General features: G+C 42.3%; 2 protein-coding genes across 2 annotated transcripts in view; one reads left to right on the top strand and one right to left on the bottom strand.

The window, feature by feature from the left end:
* The first annotated feature begins 5,870 nt into the window (after nucleotides 1–5,870).
* pip4k2cb (phosphatidylinositol-5-phosphate 4-kinase, type II, gamma b) lies at nucleotides 5,871–20,720 on the top strand. Its single transcript, XM_051913048.1, has 10 exons — nucleotides 5,871–6,255; nucleotides 6,479–6,576; nucleotides 7,616–7,712; nucleotides 12,944–13,093; nucleotides 14,743–14,889; nucleotides 15,213–15,251; nucleotides 15,572–15,685; nucleotides 16,166–16,430; nucleotides 17,094–17,197; nucleotides 20,590–20,720. Exons 1-10 carry the CDS (start codon nucleotides 6,100–6,102, stop codon nucleotides 20,671–20,673), a joined length of 1,254 nt encoding a protein of 417 aa, XP_051769008.1. The 5' UTR covers nucleotides 5,871–6,099; the 3' UTR covers nucleotides 20,674–20,720.
* LOC127522770 (NACHT, LRR and PYD domains-containing protein 3-like) overlaps nucleotides 20,542–22,363 on the bottom strand; it is a 24,763-nt gene continuing 22,941 nt past the window's right edge. Inside the window, exon 10 of the mRNA XM_051913045.1 lies at nucleotides 20,542–21,967. Coding sequence (XP_051769005.1) covers nucleotides 21,961–21,967 — 7 coding nt within the window. The 3' untranslated portion in view covers nucleotides 20,542–21,960. The remainder of the gene's footprint in view (nucleotides 21,968–22,363) is intronic.

Here is a 22,363-nt window from a genome sequence, read left to right as displayed (position 1 = left end):
TGAAAAATCAATTTGACATAAGTATACAGACCCTTAACTCAGTACTTGGTTGAAGTAAATTTGGCAGTGATTACCTCAAATCTTTTGGATATGATGAAACCTGCTTTGCGTGCCTGGATTTGTAAATTTTATGCCATCCTTCTCTGCAGATCATCTCAAGCTCTGTCAGGTTGAATGGGGAGCATCAGTGGACAGTCATTTCAGTTCTCTCCACAGATGTTCGATTGGTTGTGAGGAAAATTTTTCTCATCTCCACACATGATCTCAGAGAGTGACCATCGGGTTCTTTGTCACATCTCTTACCTTCTCCAATGATTGCTCAATTTGGCTGAGCGGCCAGCTCTAGGAAGAGTCAGTTTTGTGTGTGTCCCTTTAAATGCAAATGAGCTGGTGCTTTCAAGAAGAGGGCGGAGCTTCAAGAGCTCATGCTCCGGCATACCGGCAGCAACAAAGCAGGAAAATCTCATGCACCAAAAATGTCAGAAACTCACCGTAGCAGTATTCAGCCTTATGTTCGAACCAGAGTTGGGCACAGATGGAGAGACTCAAGAAGAAGTGACAACATGTAGAATGCAATAGGACGTTTCTGAATGGTTACTTGATGAATTTATATAGATGATGTGGAGTTAACTTTTTTCAAGTCATCTATTAGCATGTTCCATCATGATAATCTATAAATCGCTGAACAGGTGCTCTTGTGGGAACTGTTGTAAGATGCCTACAGAGCCAGAGAATATATGCTACATGGAAATACAACAGGTTTACTTTAATTACGGTTATAACCTATGTTGTTGTCACCGTCACTGTCTGTCTCACCTTCCCCGGACTCCACTTCCCAGCATTCCTCTGGTTCCTCACCTGCACTCTATTTCCAATCACTGATTACCCCCAGCTGCCACTCATTCATAAGGTCCTCACTCACTTCACTTTATGTTGGGTTGCGTCAATGGAAAGCATTACGTCTATGGATAAGCACAACGTCTTTGTCTATGCCTATGTCAAGCTCCACGACCCTCTTATCTGTGATTAACCTTACCTTGTGTTTCCGGATCGTCTTACGTGTGCGCTACTCACCAGTTGTTCCCACCAGCAGTCCTAGTTCTCCTGCATTCCTCTGCTCTCCGTCGTCTCCATGCTCGTTGGTTACTGGATCTCCTGGCAAAGAAACAAAGACTGCATCACTTACAGATAAGCTGAACCAAGACATTCCATATCCCAACCCACTTACCTGGACTGCTTTCTCTGCTGTGTTGTTGTTTCATCTCCATTCAATGAACCTGCTGTTGTTTATATCACTTACCTCTGTGTTCCTCATCTATCCGCTGACAGAAGACCCGACCCAAAAAGAAGCAAGATGGGAATTCTCCTAACCCCGGTCAGCCCTGCTGACTGCTTGCTTACCCTAAGTCAAGATGGCCGCTCCATAGAGGAATTATGTGGAGGAATTCCTTCAGCTTTCCTACCTGAGGGCCTGGAACAAGGAAACTTTAAAGAACATCTTCTGGATTGGGCTGGACGATTATCTGTACCAGCAGGTCCCAGCGGCAACTATTCCATGTTCTCTCGCCCAGCATCTTGACTATGTGCTGTGGTTGTGTGGTTCTTCCCTCACAGTTGGTGAGGTTGATGATAACACCACCGCCACTCAACCACAGTTACCCTTGTCCGTTCCAGTATCCCTTCCTAAGATGGCCGCCAGTCCAGAGTCCCTTCTCAAGATGGCCGCCGCCACTCCAGAGCCCTCAGTCAAGATGGTCGCCGCCACACCTGAGCCCTCAATCAAGATGGCCGCCGCCACTCCAGAGCCCTCAGTCAAGATGGCCGCCGCCATGCCTGAGCCCTCAGTCAAGATGGCCGCCGCCACACCTGAGCCCTCAGTCAATATGGCCGCCGCCACGCCTGAGCCCTCTGTGAAGATGGCCGCTGCCACAGTCATGGATCTCTTTCTCATCCAGGATTCTGTCCCCGACCTCAGTCCGGTGTTGACTCTCTCCTGCGTCCCGAGTCCAGAGGCGACTTTCTCCTGCGTCCCAAGTCCTATGAGGCTCCAGCTCCTAGCCCAGAGGACCTCTTCCTGCCTATCATGGCGTTAGCCATTATGTGTGTCTGGGCAACACACACCTCGACACTAGTCCCCAAGTCAGCTCCAGACTCCGCTCCAGTCCCTGAGCCCGCTCCAGCCCACGAGCCCGCTCCAGCCCTCGAGCCCGCTCCAGGCTCCGTTCCAGCCCACCAACCCATTGAAGAGTCTCTTTTAGTCAAAACACCCAGAGTCTCGCCCCAAATATTTTTTTGGGGGAGGCTATCCGTCCCCGAACTTGGTGGCCAAGCCCGGGGTCTGGGCCAAGGCCACGGTACCCGAAGAACCTGAACCCCCATGGCCTCCCGAACGGCCAGCACCGCCGTGGCCTCCCAAGTGGCTTGCACCTCCATGGCCTCCCAAGTGGCCGGCACCTCCATGGCCTCCTGACTGGTCAGCACCTCCGTGACCTCCCGACTGGTCAGCACCTCCATGGCCGCCTGAACAGCTGACACTGCCTTGGCCCCCTGAACAGCTGACACCGCCTTGGCCCCCTGAACAGCTGTCACCGCCTTCGCCCCCTGAGCTTCCCACGCCGCCATGGCCCCTGAGTTCCCGGATCCGTCCTGGAGGCAGCAGATCTACCTGCACCGTCACTCACCTAGGACTCCAGGACGCCCAACCTCCCTCCCCGGTTGTTCCTTCTATGGCGCGAGGTCGCGCCTATTGGGAGGGAGGAGTAATGTCACCGCCACTGTCTGTCTCACCTTCCCCAGACTCCACTTCCCAGCATCCCTCTGGTTCCTCACCTGCACTCCATTTCCAATCACTAATCACCACCAGCTGCCACTCATCTTCTGCAACATTCATAAGGTCCTCACTCACTTCACTCGATGTCGGGTCGCATCAATGGAAAGCACTACGTCTATGGATAAGCACAACATCTTTGTCTATGCCTATGTCAAGCTCCACAACCCTCTTACCTGTGATCAACCTTACCTTGTGTTTCCGGATCGTCTTACCTGTGCGCTACTCACCAGTTGTTCCCACCAGCAGTTCTAGTTCTCCGCATTCCCCTGCTCTCCGTTGTCTCCATGCTCGTTGGTTACTGGATCTCCTGGCAAAGAAACAAAGACTGCATCACTTACAGATAAGCTGAACCAAGACATTCCATATCCCAACCCACTTACCTGGACTGCTTTCTCTGCTGTGTTGTTGTTTCACCTCCATTCATAAACCTGCTGTTGTTTATATCACTTACCTCTGTGTTCCTCGTCTATCTGCTGACAGTTGTCATCTTGCTTTTGTCACATGCTATTGCGTTTGTGTTACATATTGCAATAAAGGTGAAAAGATGGATGCGACAGCTTGAGCAGACTTGCAAAAGTATGATTGACCCTCCTGCACCGGAGACAGGTTGTTTAAATGATTACTGCAAACGTATAAGACTTTACCAATTTTCTTCGGGACATTTCCTTCCATCCCAAAACACAGCACAGAAATGGCGGACTCTGTGCTTCTCGCTCAGGGCTGTGTCTATGCTAATAGGACAGATCGTCACTGGCTGTGGGCGGGGCTTTAATACAGAGGGTTTTTGATAAAGGAAAGGATAAGGGCACAGCTTAGCAAAAGCTTAGGAGTCTTTCGAGGACTTCTGTTAGCTGTTAGGAGACTGAGACACAAGGATGGTGATGAACCCAACAGCAGGACTTTATTTAGGAACAGGTAAGTGAACTTAACTAAACAAAGTAGCAGAAGACACAGGGAAACAATGCAGGGTGATTACTGGGAATAAGATGGCTGGAAGAAGACAAGGATCAATGGAGATGACAACCGGAGGTAAGAACTACTTGGAGGTCCCAAGCAAGACTAGACAATGAGTGTGTGGGAATGTTGTTCTTATAATTAGTCCTCAAAGATCTTTCCTCTTAGCCCTATCCCTTGCAAACATGGAAACATGGAAGGTAGGATTGATACGGTTATTGTAAAAGGTAAGTGACTGGGTTGGCACTAAAGGCGTGAGGTAGTCTGCCTGTATTTGATCATGAGTTCGAGCCTCATATGTCCACTCAAAAAACTGCTGTAGTGTACGCTGGTGTAAGTCCCACCTCGATCCAGAATTTTTTTCCCCTGTGAGCCACATAGTCATTTTTAGCTTCCGGGGATAAAGAGTAGTAGGCGCATTGCGCTCCCCCCAACAGGAAGGGCACTAATACTCATGCCCACTCATCCTCTTCCCAACCCTATCTGTTCAGCTACTACCTCAAATGTGTGGAGATATGCCTCCACATCAGCCTGGTAAGTAAGCTTCTTCAGGAGGTCTGTCCTCATGGTGTACAGCCAACTGCTTCTTGAGTTTCTGGTGGCAGAGGGAGATGTGGGCCAGACACAGTGCCAGATCTTGCGTGACACCTGGATCTGCAAAGGACATAGTATACTCCAGTTGCGAGCAGTGACTTCTTTAACTGTGTATGCTGGGTGGTGCGTCATGTCAAAAAATGTGCCTAGTGCAGACGTGGAATGGGTTTATGCAGACGTGGCGAGGTGTTCACATTCGCTCTAGACACAGTTTAGAACTCAATTACTTACTCTCATAACAAAGTGACACATAGCAACACAGCTAAAAGTACTAATATGTTGGACCTTTTATTGAAAGTAACCTACGTTTACCTGTTGAGCCATGCCTTCACAAGTACCTGTTAGAGTTGTGATTGTGATGTTTGAGTTGAGGGAGGTGCGATGCGAGAGAGGGGCATTTGCAAAATGTGCTGTTTTTGTAATTCCACTAGGTGTCACTAATGTCGCAGACACTTCATACTTCACCTTTAAACGATACGGTGCATAGGCTTAGGACACACTAAAGGACTCAGATCTAAGAGACGACAAATTTTGGTGATCAAGATCGGGCAGCAGCAGCACATTTTTCCGCTTGGGCGAGCGATTCGCGGACAGCTTTCAACCCTGTATATGAAATCCCCCATATGCCAGCAAACCAATGAGAACGCGGGACAATGATGACGATACAAAACAACAGAGCGTATGCGCCAAAGTTGCTGCACTTTCGTGACGTAATGCTGCTTTGACTGCTGGGTAAAGTCCTCCGCATAGCTCGCAGACTTGCAGGCTCAGCTGAAGTGTGCATCGAGGGCGCATAGTGGCTGCAAAGGGGGCACTCGCGAGCACCCTTCTAAAACCTAAAATGATGAATGGGACACCCTACAGTCTTGTGGACTTAACGGACACACGCATGCGGCAGCCATTGTAAGTCCACAAGACAGAAAGTGCATATAAGTGTGCTGTTTGGGATTCAGCCATAGGCTACTCAAGTATAATCAAGTACAGGGCCATAGCTGGGGTATCCGGGCCCAGGTACAGGTTGTTGCTGCGGGGTACTTACATATACACAATACACTTACGTAAAGTGGTATATACTATAAAGCAAATCTCATCTGCTTGATTCTTTATATCATCACAAAATGCGAACTATATTATCGCTCATCTGCTAAATGTGACAATAAGGCATGAAGATATTCAAATATTATAAACATTTACATCATGATTTTCTGTAAAGCTGTAAAGCTAACCATTGCACACAGGATAGTTTAAAATGTAAAAAAGCTTAATAGGACCTCTCTAAATGTGTTGGTAAGCTAAACTCGGTCACTACTGCATGTGGTGAGCACACATTTGACTGTGTCAACACAACTAACCACCTCACCTTGGCAGACACAGTGTACAACAATCTATTTTGCTCTTTCACCAGCACTGAACTCAACAGGAAAGTTCTTATTGAAAATTACTAGATTTGTTGCTTTTGGGCTAAGAGGGTTATTTCATTTACAAGAAAACACGCCTCCGACAGAAATGCTGATCAGGCATGTGACTGTTTGGATCAAGTTATGGCAAGTTTAATTCTCTCAAGCTATTTTGGAGCAAGTCAGTGGAGTAGTTTATCCTCTACTGTTTAGGTTCATTGAATTGCATTCGTTAATGTCTCCAGGAATTTCAAGACATTCATCATCACAACTGAGGTGACAAGTTGTTTTGGTCTAAGATTATCTGGGTTCATTTCTGCAATAATGTCTTCCCCTGGTAAAGCAGGGCCTATTTCAAGCACAGCAAGAAGACTTTCACGAACAAAAAGCAAGAAAAAACATTTTGTGCATCAAAAAGTGGAGATATTCTGGGCTAGCGACCCCATCCTGACGGTGTTTATGTGGGGCATCAATCACACGGTATGTTACTAAAGACCTTCTTTATTTCTGAATCTAAAAAATTAACTATTTATTTTTCTGTAACACTTAAAAATTATGTTGCCCTATATTGCTAAAGTATGATGTATATTGTTTATTTTTGTTGTTATGTGCTTGGAGGAGAATGGCTATCATTAATGCATATGAACAATACAATTTTTAATTCTTCCTTTAACTTTTAAACTTCCTGCATTAACCTTTGCAGATAAACGACCTTTTTCAAGTGCCTATGCCAGTAATGCTACTTCCAGACGACTTCAAAGCCAACATAAAAATGAAAGTCAACAACCATCTATTCAACAAGTATGGTCTATTGAACACACTCTTCAACAAATGCTTTCTGAAGAATAAAACTCAACTGAAAGATTTTATGACTGATAGATGTATAGCCAATTACAATTTTAGTACATTCATTCTCATGTCATCACAAATGACTATTTGACTATTTGGATTTAGTATAGTATAAAGAGAAGACATGATAAGGTTGGCTACATATATACAGTACAAAATATACATATAAATATATAAAGTTGTAAACAAATGCTAATTTTCACCTCTTATATCTGTTCCTTTTTTGTAGTTTTTATGGAGGCTATTTGTATTTTTGACATAATATTGATATCTACCAAATACTTGTTCATGTAGTTTGTTCAGTCTAGTCATATTTGTTCACAAAGTCACAGTTTTTAGGCTATTCTGTGCACAATGAACTGCACAAAGCTTTTGTAAAACTCATAATCCGCTGTGGTATGGAGACAGGGTTATATATTTGGTGGTGGTGGGGGTTGCTGGCAAACAGTCCAGACGTGTGACCTCACTGAAATGCAAGCTTAGACACAGTTCTTATGATTAAATAAAATCACCACAATTGTTTAACAAAAACAAAACATGAAAAATGATTGTTTATTCAGACACACACAGCATGCCACTTAAATGTCCATGCAGTATTTGTAAATATTCAGCGGTATGCTTTGATATTGACAGTGATGTGACATTCATGTTGTTTCAGAGCAACTTTAAATAAATTGTGCCTTAATGCCATAAAGCCCCAGTGAGTCAAAGGTGACTGTGGCAAGAAAAAATTGTCCATAATATGTTTAGGTAGTGTAGAGGGAAAAACCTTGAGAGAAACCCCGGAGGAGCTCTCTGCCTCTGGCATTACAATTAATGTACTTGCTAAATATTATCCATCCAATGTGTGATAAAACAATTCAATTTTTAGTATGTTAGTAAAGCAACACTTAATGGTTTATTTCCCTTTTGTAAAGACAGTTTATTAGAGGTGCTCTTAGACTGTTAAAATCCACAATGCTTATTTATTTATGTTTAAATATGTATTTAGGGAAAACCTCCCTGGACATTTCAAGTTTAAGGAGTACTGCCCACTAGTGTTCCGGAATCTAAGAGAGAGATTTGGAGTTGAACATCAGGATTACCAGGTATGAAATTTCTGTATAGTTTAAGACTGAAAGCTCCCTATGTTATTACTGTACCTCAACTTTAAAACGATTTTAACTGATATATAGTTACATATCAGTCGAAATCATGGTTAAACAGCACATCTGTTCCACACAATATTTTGCAGTGAGTCTCTCTTTTTTATTATTTGCATAGATCAGGTCAGGTAGGCCTATTATATGAAAGAACACATGTGCTCAACTTCATTTGAATGGTGGCCATCATTTGCTTTTATGTTTGCATGAGGCAGTTGCCAATGATTTCTGCATATGTCTGCTTTTAACCTTTAAAATATGGCAATTCTTTATGACAGTGGAGTTTTATGTCACGGTGCGCTGCGAGCACCTAGTGGCCCACATGGAACCTCACAGAGAATATTTTATAAATAGTCTCTATTTAAATCCTTAAGAATTTATTTTCTTTTCTTATAATACTTACATGAAATGATAAAGTTTGCTATTTTAAAATTCCATATAACACAAATAATATTAAAATATATTAATTAAATAATATAATATTAAATAAAGGTTTGGGAGGTGGCACAGTGGCTCAGTGGGTAGCACTATTGCCTCACGGCATGAAGGTCCTCGGTTTAAGTCTCAGCTGAGTCAGGAGGCCTATTTGTGTGGAGTTGTGAGTGTGTTTCCCCCGCCTGAGGCCCGAGACACTGGGATAGGCTCCATCATCACTGCGACCCGATGGATGGATGAAGATATATAGGTAACCTCAGTGAGTTGAAAGCAGACAGCAAACATTTTTATTTATTTATTTTTAACCGGACCAGCTAGAAAGTTGCAAACTGAACTCAAGCTTCTTTCAGGGCATCTCATTTTTTGATAAAACACAAAAAGCATTCTTAGATGGTGAAATTCTTAAAGGGTGCATAACACACACAGTTTCTGCCAATCTCACGTTAATCTTGAGTACCTATAGAGTAGTATAGCATCCTTCATATCTCCGTAGAGTCTTTAGTTTTATCAGATTTATAAAAGAAAGATACGCTGTACCGAGTCTTTCTGAAAACAGCTGAGCTCCTGGAGGCGTGCCGTGGGCGAAGCTAAAGAGTGACGAGCACTTGCAGCTTTTGCATAGCGATCGTCTGCAAGCTAAAAAAATGTATTTAAACACACACAATACACCATCGCATTATCCCTGGATAACTTTTGAATCACTATAATGAATATAGCATATAGTGAATGATGAATAATGAATTTATGAATTCACTACGTTCGTGTTGTTTACATTATATGCACTTAGGCGCCGACTGCCAACAAAACATACATTTGAAGCAGTTTTACTCACCACCTGCGGTTCCAACTCATGACCGGGATCATTACCGCTGTGACCGCTCCATCTTTCAGTTTCAAACGATCTATAATTTCCAGCGTAGAACTGGGCCTTGTTTATGCAACCATAAGCGCCGATCCTGAGGACTCGAGCAGCCACAGAAAAACACGAGATATTCTCCATTCATTTTAACCAATAAAAAATTGATTGCAACTATCAGACACGACTTTATCCTTATTTTGATAGTTAATTAAAGGTGGTTTCTATGGTTATTTTAATGACAAATATTGAGAGCGCATCAATGTAATGTGTAAAAACAAATCTCTCAGCTCCACTTAACGCTGGGTTCTTTGGGAAGCAAGGTTATCTTTCCCTCACAACCAAAAACACACTTCTTTGGTGACATTGTTGATTTCGTAGTCCAAAAACAAAGTGACAAATCTTTCTCGAGTAAGTCCTGTGCAGGGCTGCCGACGACTTCCGTAAAGCCAAATGAAGCCCATCGATCTTTCGCTCTTCCGCTCTTGCTCTTTTGCTCTGCTTGATGTGTGTGCGCACTCTTCCGGGAGAAGTGCCCGTACAAGGAATTCCACCTTTTATTACATAATAAAGGGCCATGCTCGAAAAAAACTGTCCGAAATCTGTGAGAAATCTGTAGAGTATTTTTGGCACAGAAATGCTCTGTCATACATTCAACTCGTTTTTTGAAACTTTGGCCTTTAAGGAAACTTTAAGGGCACAGTGACTGTGGTAGCAAACACTCTGTTCTAGCACCACATGAGTGAGACTGAAATGAGACCAACTGGGAAATATTCAAGACAAACCTCCATTATGAAAGTAAAGGTAATGGAGGAGTTGGAAAAAAGATTTAAGTTTGTGCAAATTGTTCTCTACCAAGTGTGATGGGTCAGTCTATTCTAGTAGTATCAGGGGCATGTCCAGATGGGTGACCAAAGTCAAAGGCAGGGTAAAGCTAGATTTACCCAACTTTATTTATAGAGGGAAGCAGACAAGGACTGACAGTGAATAATTTTTGATAATACCTGGTATTACCTAGTATCAACAAAGTTCACACATCTGGGTTCACCATCCATCTGAGCATGTAGCCTTCCTAACAGAAGACTAAACCGCTATCATGGACTCAGCAGGACCAGTTCCTCATCTCATCACTGACACCATAGAAATGTTGGTCAAACTCTCACTACATCACTTCACCTTTCCAAACAACTAATCCACAAGAACCCACCAGTTCACAGTCTGCTGCTGGCTCTCCGCTTCCGCCTTCAACTCCTCCTTCAGTGAGATCGGCCAGTCCCGTGGTCTCTCAGCGACCTCTGGTTCAGTGAAAGAAAGCAGTGTTTTTTACTCCACTGCTCACTCACTATGGAGAGCCCCACAGATTTCCTACATAGTGAGCAAAAGTAGTGTTCATCATCTCCCTTCTCTCCAGGTGTGCTTTGAAATGGGCCACCACCACCTTAAAGCTTGTCATTCCCTGATCATTTTGCCATCCACAGAACTGTTAACCATAACTTGTCCTTCAGAAACAGATACATCCACAACATCCAAGGGACACTACCAGACACACTATGTTCTGAGTCTCTGTCAACAAATTTAAGGCCCAACAAGCAACCTTCACTTCAAGGTGCCTTCATCTCTGCGTTCCAGATGGTTAGGACCCTCTCAGTACACCAGGATATCAGCATCCCATTTGTGTTCAAGGCTGCTGAAACATATTCTGGCTCCTTTCCCACTGCATTGTTACCCAGTACGACCCAGGACTACCAGTGGGGCGCCATCCTCAGGGAAAGAGGACAGCAGGCTATCTAGCTCCTCAAGGAAGTTGCCTAGTTGGACAATAAATGACAATAATATGAATTTTGGCAGGGTTACTCTTTAGTCAAAGCCAAACGGTTTTCACTAGCTGGCAAAGGCAGGGATGAAGTCTTTTCACGGACATGAATTTCATTAAGAAGAAAACTGTGAAAGTTGAAGCAGCATTTTTATTGCAAGCAGCACATATTTTTTCAGTGCCCAGGTTAACAAATGAGAGTCTCTATATCGAAAGAGTCATGCTTTACCACAGAGGGGTGTGCTCTTTGCAGATTGCAAAACAATAAAATCAGGCATCTATCTTAGGCTTTTAACAGGGTTGCTTGACTGTGGGGGTGGACTTAACATCCATCTATTTCCCAAACCGCTTGTCCTAGGGTTAAGGTGATGCTGGACCCTATCCCAACATCTTAGGCTGTAGGCAGGAAAACCCCCTGGATGCATGGCCAGTCCATTTCTCATCCAAGCTCTCTTAGATTTTTAGCAAGGATGATGATCAAATGAATGATTGTGTGTAGATTAATCTAGAAATAGTTTCTAAGACAATCATTTTAAAAAGTTAATCTGAGATACAAGTATATGTCATGGTCTGTGTTCTAAAAACTACATGAACTCAAGCTTATAAAGATAATAGCCTTTTGACTGGCTTCTACAATATGGACTTTGCAATGCCATACAAAAACACACACACACACACACACACACACACACACACACACACACACACAAACACAACCCCCTGTTAACTCCTATTTACCCCACCTGTTTCCCCTCATCAGTTCTCATCTGCCCCTTTCCCCCCCACCAGATCCTTCCCATATGATTTTGTATGGAGTGACTTTAATATGCTGTTGTAGTAACTGTTTAGGTCACACCTGCTGGTAAGAGAGATTAACCCTCTGGAATCTGAGGCTGATTTGGGGTCCTGGAGAAGTTTTGACATGCCCTGACATTTGTGCTTTTTTCAGTTGCTTATAAACATATCAATTACAAAAGTCTAATTTCATTGTATTAAGCAGATAATATGTGAGTAACAAGTATGCACGTGTTTGTATTTTTGAGAGAATTACGTATGCGTGTTTTTAAAAAAATAAATAAAATAAAAAAATAAAAATGAGTCACTGAAATAAGGCCTCAAAGCACATACTTAATATTTTTTTCAAAAGACTTTTGGGAACTGTATATTTTAGCCTAGAGTTTTTGCTTCACAGTGATGTAAAAATCATTCTGCCTACTCGGACGCATAAAACAATGTATTGATTTTAAATTTCTAAGACACTTTTTGGTTAGGGAGTCCATATGCAGGGAGGCGTGAATCTTCATGAATAATGCTGTGATTCACACCTAAGGAGATTAAGACCCTGCCCCTAATGAGCCGCAAAATGAGCCATTCAGTCAGGAATCTGACTGAGTAAACTAAGAAAGAATGCAATGACAAAAGAAATATATATATTTTTTTTTTGTTGTTTAAAGTTTATTTAAAATATAGTTAACTATATAAATGAGAGTCAAAGACACATTTTGAGTACACAGTTATACCTGGAAATAAATCCTGTTCAAAGATATATGTGAACATCACATACCTGGCATTTGGTATTTTTGCACTGGAGAAAAAAAAAAAAGAAAGAAAAAAACACTTTCCAGTCAGTGATCTCAGTATCATATTCATGCAGTCCAGTGTTGGCCAATATCTGGTCACTATGATTCTCAAATCTGTGAGATTAAAAAAAAAAAAAAAAAACTCTGTGAGCATGCTGATAACAGGATCATATCAGCTATTGTATTAACATTAATATAACGTCCACTCTTCACAGAAAACATGATTTTTGTGATCTCATGCATGCATGTATTATTGCACATTATGTGAAGAAAATTTTGTATAGGCCTATATTTTAAATTACAGTACCGTAAACAGTAAAAGATTTGACACATTACTGTTTATAATGTTTTTAAACGAAGCCTCATGCTCACCAAGCCTGCATTTATTTGATCAAAAATACAGCAGCGTATTTCCCAATGGTTTCCCGACCTCCGAGTTGACTGGATTGTCATGACTTTTCCACTGTTTCCAAATTTCCATGTGTCCTTTTAGGTTTCTCTAACGCGTAGTCCTCCAGTTAAGGAATGCAAGAGTCAGGAACCAGGATTGTTGCTGACATCATATGACCGCACACTAATTGTCAAGCAAATCTCCAGTGAGGAGGTGGAGGAAGTGCACAACATCCTTTCAGAATACCACCAGGTATAGAGTACTGTTTCATAAATTGTTTAATAACAGGTTAATTTACCTTTGTAAAATTAACTTAAAGGAGTAGTTCATTCAAACATGAAAATTTGGCCATTATCTACCATATGTTATGATTCACTGAAAAGATCTGATGAAAGAACTATTTGTTGCCAAAATGAATATTGATGCTTCTTTCATGAGCTATCATGAACACATCAAGGAAAGCTAGATGTCAAGTAAAATGTTGGTCTGTTCCTCACACAAAGCTATCGTATTGCTTCAGAAGACTTTGAATACAGTGCATGAGTCTTCTGGACATATTTTATGGTGCTTGTTACTCCAAGTCATCTGGCACACACTGTTGTTTTCAGCACTCTGTATAGTTGCTCAGTTTTCTACTTGTTTGTCCCCAAATGCCAGTCCAATTATTGAATCTATCAAGACACCACAATACCCAACATTTCTTTGTGTGTATTGCAGCTGAAGTGCTTAACACCTGTAGGTTGATCCGGTCACAATGTTCTCTGGTGTTTTCTCTTCAGAATTTATTTTTAAAAGTTATTTTGAATTAAAAAAAAATTTCTTACCCACTAATTGGTCTTGTAACACAGATGTAAGCACAAGAGAGAGAGAGAGGTGGACACAAATGCAGGAGTTTATTCAGCAAAACTGATACAGACAAGTATTCAGATGAATAGCTTCAAGTGCATCATCATCTCACCAACACGTGATCAAAATATATAGGGAAACTCACTAAGAGCGCAATGAAGCGAGTATAACGAGTTCAAACCCACTCGGGTTACTATAAACGTAAAATGAATAACTCGTTGAACTAAACAGCTTCCGAAAAGCACATAACAGGAAAAGATAAACAAACTTAACTCAAGTAGTCCGTAGAACACACTCTGGAAACAACACAGAAGAGTATAGTCCTTCTTGGTTCACAAGGAGAATAAACAGTCTTTAGCACAGGATAGCCAACCAGAAGAATAATCCATGGAAATGATCGCAATCCCAAAACACAAGGAGCAGGAAAGCTTCAAGCAGGGAAAACTGGTCCGTAGTCACAATAGAGGACAGACAAAGAAGGACTGAAGCTGTTGTGTTTAAGTAGAGCGTCTTCTGATTGAGTCCAGGTGATAATCATCAGTAATCCGGAGAGCGCGAACAGGTGAAAGAATGTGGAGGCGAGTGAGAGCCCGGTGCGCTCGTGACAGGTCTTAGCTGGTCTTGCCTGGCCAAGCTGGTCTTCATCTGGTCTAGATGGATGCCCAGCGGGGTCCTGCGTCAACCAAGCAACTGCTATTGAGATGTATTGGAATGCTGTTTGGATGGATAGATTTCCCCAGACACACCAACATATACTAAGCTTTATGCCTATTTTACAATGTCACAGAGGTACAGTCTGTAATTTGTGTTTAGTGGTTGATTATTTAAAAGATGAAAACACGTCCATGTAACATTTGACTGTAATGCTATTTAAGAAATAAAGAATAAGAAAGATATTTTGTTTTCTGAACAGTTTAATCAAACTTTAATCAAGATGTTTGTGCTGCTGAAATCGCTGGTTTCAAATAAAAAGCAGCAATCTACTGGACCTAGAAAGGCTAGTTCTTTTTATTTCCTTTTCTTTTAATTTAAAACATTTACTTTTTCCCCCTCAGCACATTGTCACGTGCCATGGTAGCACACTACTACCGCAATTCCTTGGCATGTACCGTGTCACTGTGGACAATGAAGACACATACATTTTAGTCATGAGGAATATGTTTAGCCACCGACTAACTGTCCACAGAAAATATGACCTCAAGGTAGATAAAATTCATTCTTTACTCATTGTTTACTATTTTATGAATTTGTTATTGAGCTATCATGGTGAGGAATTAATATGTTAAGAGTTTAGTTTGTTATTCAAAACAATAAGTGCAAAATATGTCAAAAGAAAATGTGGAAGGATCACAATAGACGTACTGTGTTGTGACTAGATTGTTTTTCATTCAACTTGCATATTTAAGGCAATCTATCAAATAAGATAGAGCTACTGTGTCATATTTATGTAACAGCTATTATTTGTAAGGATTATTAATTATTGTTATGTATCTCAATAAATTACCAGGAATATTTCATATTATAGGGCTCGTTGGTTTCTCGAGAAGCAAGTGATAAAGAAAAGGTAAGAGATGCAATCATATTGAGTTTGTCCAAAACATTTACATTCATGTTCCTCACAAACATACTGTGCTTATAGTGTTTTATGCTAATTTAATCTAAAACATTTTATTGTATAGCCTATTCAAATGAAAGAGTTGTTTTAGCTACTTTCAGAATTACTTTAGAACAGGTTCTTAATTCCTAAACAATATACACTATATCTCTTGTTTTCATTCTGTTACAAAAGCATTCTTATATGCTGTTCTTGAAAGATGTTTCAGTTTCTGAAAATGAATAATTTGTTCTTGAACATAATTGCTTAAAAATAATTTGAAAACCCAGGTGAAAGAGTTGCCTACCTTCAAGGATGTAGATTTCAGAAACAACATGCAGCAAGTCTACATCAGTGAAGAGGAGAAAGAAAAGCTACTGGATAAACTGAACAGGGATGTAGAGGTGAGAGGATTAATGATACAATTTACAGAATATACTTCAAATATACTTTGATTGATTGGTTCATTTTATCTTCTGCGAAACAGAGCTTTCTTAGACCCAAACGACCTGGTTTTCTGAAACTGAGGCCCTGAAACTGAGGCCCTGTTTCCACCTGGTATTAAGATGCATTTTGGTCAATTGGATCACTAGTGGGTGACTCTAAATACAGGTGTAAATGTAGTGTAAAAAATGTTGAGCTTGTCCACTTTTGACCACTTCCAGAGATAGTCGGAAACACATTTGACCGGATTCCTTTCGTAGTGTAGACACTCATGTGGTCGAAAGTGTTCGAACAGCACAAAAGACCGCCTACTCTCCGCCTACAGACCTAATGCGTAAGCATTATGGGAAGCACTAGCCAGACTGGATTTAAACTTTGTCCCAAGTTTGGTTTGAAAATGAAAAACGTCTGTTTGTGTATCTGTATGTGTTTGGGTGCAGTTTCTTGCACGTTTGAAGATCATGGATTACAGCCTGCTGCTGGGCATTCATGATGTCAGGAGGGCAGAGCAAGAAGAAGAGGTAGAAATAAAAGAATCTTTATGTGAAGAGGAGGAGAATTCAGAGAATGACCTATGCCTTGCAGCTGTGGGGTCTTTCGGTACTTCCCCTGAGGGCATTGCAGGGTACATGAGCTCTTATAAACCTCTTGGTCCAGGAGAGTTTGACCCTCATGTTGATGTGTATGCCATCCAGAGCACAGTTGGTGAGTCACATTCCAGTTTGTTTACATTTTGAACACTTTGTTTAAACAATAAACTTATTGTTTAAATCTCATTTTCTTGATTTACAGTGAGTACCATGTTTTACCATGCCTAATATCGATCTAGCTTACTGCAGTGTGCAACAAGTGTCTCATAGCAGCTGCCAAGCGAATGCAGAGTAGTATTATAACAACTTTCAACACACAAATGTATCTATTATGATAAAACAGAGCTGTGTTACCCCACATACATTTGACTGGAAGAAGCGGAAGTAGCAACTGTGGCATTATAAAAGTTCCGCTGCTCTCGAGGCATGTTTCGTGCTCGTCTCTCATTAGTAATCGCTCCAGCGGCCTCTTTCAGCTCCCACAGCACTCAGCCTTGCTCTGTTTCATTCTACAGTAGTGTTAATAATCTCATCCATGAACATGATTTCTGCCTGAGTCCCGTCCCGATTGTTTTCCACCGGCTGTAGACGTGAAGACAACACCTCCTATGATTCCGCAAAATCAAGGCGTCATCAAGCTATACCATTGTTTTGAAAAAGCGACCTCGAGTGGCGAAAGTTTACATAGTGTGCCTTTAACCAAGGTGTATAACATTTGAATTTGTTTAAATCCTCACATTCAATTTATCAGTCTTGTGTTTGTCTCTCCTTGATCTAGGTGCCCCACACAGAGAAGTATACTTCATGGGTCTTATAGACATTTTGACCCAGTATGATACCAGGAAGAAGGCAGCCCATGCAGCAAAAACAGTCAAGCACGGAGTAAGTCATACTTAATGAACAGACAACTGAGATTTGCTTTTTACACATTTATTGTAAAAAAACTAAACTAAGCTGTAAATATTTTAAATCTTATTTGTTATTACATGTTACTAGTTCCCTTTCGAAAGGGAACTTGATGCTGCGTAAACACGCTAGGGGAACGCCTTCGTGTGAACCGGTGTCTGAAACACATATCCAATCTCGGCGATATCATATTGACCGGCAACAGCCCCTGACATCATAACAATGCGACCCGCGTGTATAAAAGGGGCACCCAAGTAACATATCATCCTCTAATCGTCATCAGGGACTGTCATGTGTGAAGCACTATCTGGCAAAATGAAATGCACAGAGAGGATTATTAAGTGTATGGATCCTTGTCCTCGCTATCTGACACTAGATGACACACACAAGCTGGTCTAATTAGGTGAGTGTGCTGGTTTTCACTTCTCCGGTGAGACCACACTTTGTTTTTCTCTTTATTAGCGAGTAAGCTGGCCTCCTCCCACTTGAGAGTGGTTTTAAGGCCGTTGCTCTGTTGCAGGCTGGCCCTCTTCAGGCCGCCTTGATAGCCACCTCAGGGTAGAGTAGTTTGTCTCCTCTCTTATAGGTTTGGAGGGCTGCTTTTGCAAAGAGACAAGCACTTTGACTTCAGATAGATTAAATGTCTAGGGTTGGCCCACAGGGCCACCTGACATTGTTACCCGGTTAGCGTCACTCATCCTAAGATTAATTTAGGAGAGCTAAGGCTTTATGGTATTCTTTAGCCACTTTAGCGGTGTCATTTTGAGTGATTTTGCCTCCTCTCAGCTGAGAGTTGCTCTATATAGGCCGCTGCTCTGAGGAGCGCCAGCTAGATCTATGTGCTATAGGCTGGCCCTCACCCGGGCCACCCTGATAGCTGGCCTAGGCTAGTACTAGGGATATTGAAGGCGGTCTGTTGTACATTCCCGCCTCTGACCCCTCATTAGTGAGTGTAGGTTCCCTTTTGTATCTCTAGTGCTGGCCTCCTCTCATTTGAGAGTCGTTTGGCCAAGGCCTGCCCCCCTTCTGTATGGTGCAGATTAGTGTAGAGGCAGAGTAGACAGTTTCCTTTTTTATTGTGATTAGTAATGCTTGCTTCAAGTGTTGGGTTGAGTGTGGGTGGTTTTTCTATGAAAAGCCCCTATTCCCCTGGGGCTGAGTACAGATATTATTTCTGTCATAATGGAGTTATTTGTGGTTGGCCTCCACCCTGTAGTTTTTTCTCAGGGTTAGGCGGATAGTACTCCCTTGTAAACAAGGTGTTTCCTGAGTGCATGCTTATAGCTCTGTTGTTATCTGCCCTGCACCATTGTGGCTCAGGTCGAGCGGTATTTGACCTTCACTGTGGGCTGGTCATTTAGTATGCTCCCTTGTAGCTCAGCATTGCCACGAGTTGACATGCATGTTCATCTGGAGTAGTAGGCCCAGGTGGGCCTCCTCTAGGGCATGTTGGTGTATGTTTGTACTCCCCTTGCTTAAAGGGTAAAAAGTGCTTTTACTGAGTACACCGCTCGTTGGCGATGTGGTAGGTCCCAGGCGTTGTCTGAATAGTAAACTATCAACAGGCCTACTCTCACAGTGAGTTCACACCATGTTGGGCCCCTAGCAGCCAGCACATGTGCTGTCAGGTAGCTGGCCTTAGCAGGCCTCCCTGTTAGCAGCCCCAGTAAATGGGTTTTCTGGTAGCTATTTCTTATGTCGTCAGATAGTCAGCCTTAGCAGGCTTCTCTGTGGTCAGCCCCATTAGTGTGGATGTTGTAGCTAGCTAGACTATTTGCTATCAGGTAGCTGGCCTTAGCAGCTAGCTATCGGGCAGCAGGCCTTAACAGGCCTCTCTGAGAGCCAGCCACTAATAAGTAGGTGTATGGCAGCTAGCAATGGCCACAGTCAGCCAGTGAACGTTTGCCATTGAGATGCGTGGCCTTAGTAGGCCCCTTTTGAGGCGAATTTCCCACAGTATGGTTACTTCTCTGCCAGTCTAGACTCGATACCAGGTGGTTGGCCACAGTAGGCCTCCCTGATGCAAGTTTCCAGCAGCTGGGTATCAGTCAGCAGGGTCTTGTTATCAAGTGGTTGGCCTTCCGGCCTCCCTGAGACCGCACACTTTTGCGTGTTGCTGGCTTGGCTAACCTTTTTCACCTTTGCTTCTAGTTTATAGCCTGGTTGACCTGATAGGTCGAGCTGGTACTCTCTTCACTCTGAGAGTGGGCTTGAGTACTTGGCTTCCTAAGTCTGGTCAGTGGTTGAAGGCTTCCCTCGAAGCCTCCCAGTTAGATCAGCTCTTAGGCTGTGAGCATTCCCCTTGCGAGGGTTCCTTTTTAGAATGCACAGCCTCCTTAGCGCCTTGAAACATAGGTGCTTTGTAAATCCTGGGATCGAGCAGAGTAACTCCCCTCGCTTGCAAGGGTCGATAGCACTTCCCTGAGTCCTGCTCTCCAGGATCCCCTTCTCTAAGATCCGGTCTGAGTTGGTCTACTGCCCTTTCTGCAGTCCCTCTTTCTGGATGTTTCTTCGTGATACTTCTGTGTCTAGAGACTCTGTTTCTGAGGAAACAGACAGGTTGTTGGCAGACTAGGTTACTAGTTCAGCTAGAATCCAGGTCAACCTCCCTGGTGGCATTCGGGGTTGATTGTGTTCCCCTAAGAAGTGACTGATTGGGGTTCCTTCTGGCCCCCTAGCCACGCTCCCTTAAAGGGACCCCTTTCCTTTGAAGTGGTTGGTTCCAGGCCTTTGTGTGGCCTTGGCAGGCCTTCATGTGTGAGATATGGAGGCCGCTTTGAGGCTTGTAGCTGCGGCTTTGACCGCTGGGAGCGCTGTCACTGCTCATTTGTGACCCGTAGGGTGAGTGGGTCTGGCATTTCATTTGAATTTGCTGGATTCTGACAGTTGTCACTGCCATGCGTGGCATGCACTCCCCTCAGCTTGGCGGCGTTGGTATATCGTTCCCCTAGCGTATTTATGCAGCGCCGAGTTCCCTTTCGAAAGGGAATGTCTCAGGTTACGCATGTAACCATGGTTCCCTGAGAACAGGGAACAAGACACTGCATCTCTTAGCCATGCCTCGGAGCCCACCTGCTTATAGTCCCTTCAGACGATATGCGGATGACATGTTACTTGGGCGCCCCTTTTATACACGTGGGTCACATTGTTATGATGTCATGGGCTGTCGCCAGTCAATATGATATTGCCGAGATTGGATATGTGTTTCAGACACCGGTTCACACGAAGGCGTTCCCCTAGCGTGTTTACGCAGCGTCTCGTTCCCTGTTCTCAGGGAACCATGGTTACATGCGTAACCTGAGACATTTTATTTTTTTCTGTTTTTTTTTTTTTTTTTTTTTTTTAATTTGCATTTTTTGTATTTAAAGGCTGGGGCTGAGATCTCTACAGTTCATCCTGAACAATATGCCAAGCGGTTTCGAGAATTCGTCGCAAACATCTTTGCCTATTGAGAACATTTTAAATCTAGTGGACAAAAAGAACATTGATTGAGAGCTGGTGGTTTGTTTGATTTTCTCATTATTAAATTATTTCAAAAACATTATTTAATTATTAAAACATTTAGCTTTTACTGTATAAATTATAAAAACATGTTTTAAATTGTATTTTAGTGCTCTGATTTATGAGAGAATTTATGAAGGCTTAAAGGCTTTTAAATTGATCCTTTAGTTTCTGGGTAAAATACATTTGTTAAATAATCATGCAAATTATAAAACTTTTTTTAGCAATAAAAATCACTTCTGTACATGAATTAGATGTGACAAAACTGTGAAAATAATGTAATCAAAGTGTGAAATTGCTTTTCAAACACTGGGTTAAAATAACAGTGAATTGAATGAACAGTTAAAACAACTCTTTTACATACGCAAACAAAGATCTGCTGCAAAGAGACGGTGGTTCTGACACCTGTACCGAACTGCAATGGGCAACGTAGCTCATATAATGAGGAAAAAACAGGTGTACTTTAGCATGCTATCGTTTTTAGGGTTGTATCTTGTGACATCATGTCCTGTTTTTGGTTCATTTAGATGTCTTTGGTTTGTGCTGCATTTAAATTCCAGCTGAACCACACCAGAGGTTGTTTGGAAGCGGACCCATAGAAAATGTGGGTCTTGGTCTGCTTGTTTGGTGCGCCCCCAGGGCCTCATTTATAAAACGTGCGTATGCACTGATTTGAACTTGTGCGTACGCTAAAATCCATGCCAATTCATATTTATAAAAACAGTCTTTGAAAAAAAAGTGTAAAACGTCTTAGCGACATGTCAGGGTCTAAGCAAATGTATGTACTTGTGGCAGAGAGTCTGAGAACTGCAGATATTTGGAAATCAATTCCTGCTGCTCGCCATTCTCAAGTAAAGGATTGGGACATTGACTGGTGCTCTTTTATATATTAATTAGGTGGCATCTACAAGGCTGAGATCTGAAATCATTCAGCTGCACACAAAAGGAAGAAAGAAGAGAGAAAAACTTTAAAATCAGCCACTTTATGTTTGTTAAGGTGGATGCTGAAGTCACCGAACAGGGTGTTATACTGTGGGAACAAGGACAGAAGCATGTCTAGCTTTTTCCAGTATACCCAGTTGACCTGGAGAACGATAGATGACAACAAAATGAATACGATCTGCATACCTGTGTACACCTGTGTATCCTCACTCATGACTCCTCAGGAAACTTCCTCGTGGTACAATTAGAGAATTGAGATGTCCTTCAAGATGGCTGAGTATGATCAGTTTTTCGGGTCACAGACTTGAGGATGTAGGAGTGCGGAAACAAGGAAGCATCAATTTAAGTATTGAGAAGCACCCACAGTCACTGAGCGCCACAAACAAACAGCAGCTGCCAGTTCCTCCTGAACCAAAACAACGAACTTACTATGCAGCATTCACGCCATGCCGTAATAACCGTAATTAACCCTTTAAGACCTGAAGGCTTTTTTAGAGTTTTTTTTTTCTGAGCGACATACACAAAAGTAAAGACTCATAACTCCAAAACTGTAGCAAGGAGAGTCAAAAGGTACATTACATTTGGACATTTTCATGCTGAGAAAACGCTGAGAAAAGACAAAAAATATCTATAATTTTTTTTTATAATTTTTCAATTTTTTTTTATTTGACATGGAATAACTCAGGAAGGCAATAAGAT

This window comes from Ctenopharyngodon idella, chromosome 11 (assembly GCF_019924925.1).
Source record: "Ctenopharyngodon idella isolate HZGC_01 chromosome 11, HZGC01, whole genome shotgun sequence".
Lineage (NCBI taxonomy): Eukaryota > Metazoa > Chordata > Actinopteri > Cypriniformes > Xenocyprididae > Ctenopharyngodon > Ctenopharyngodon idella.
Note: the sequence above shows the minus strand (reverse complement) of the source record. Positions and strands in the feature narration are given on the sequence as shown.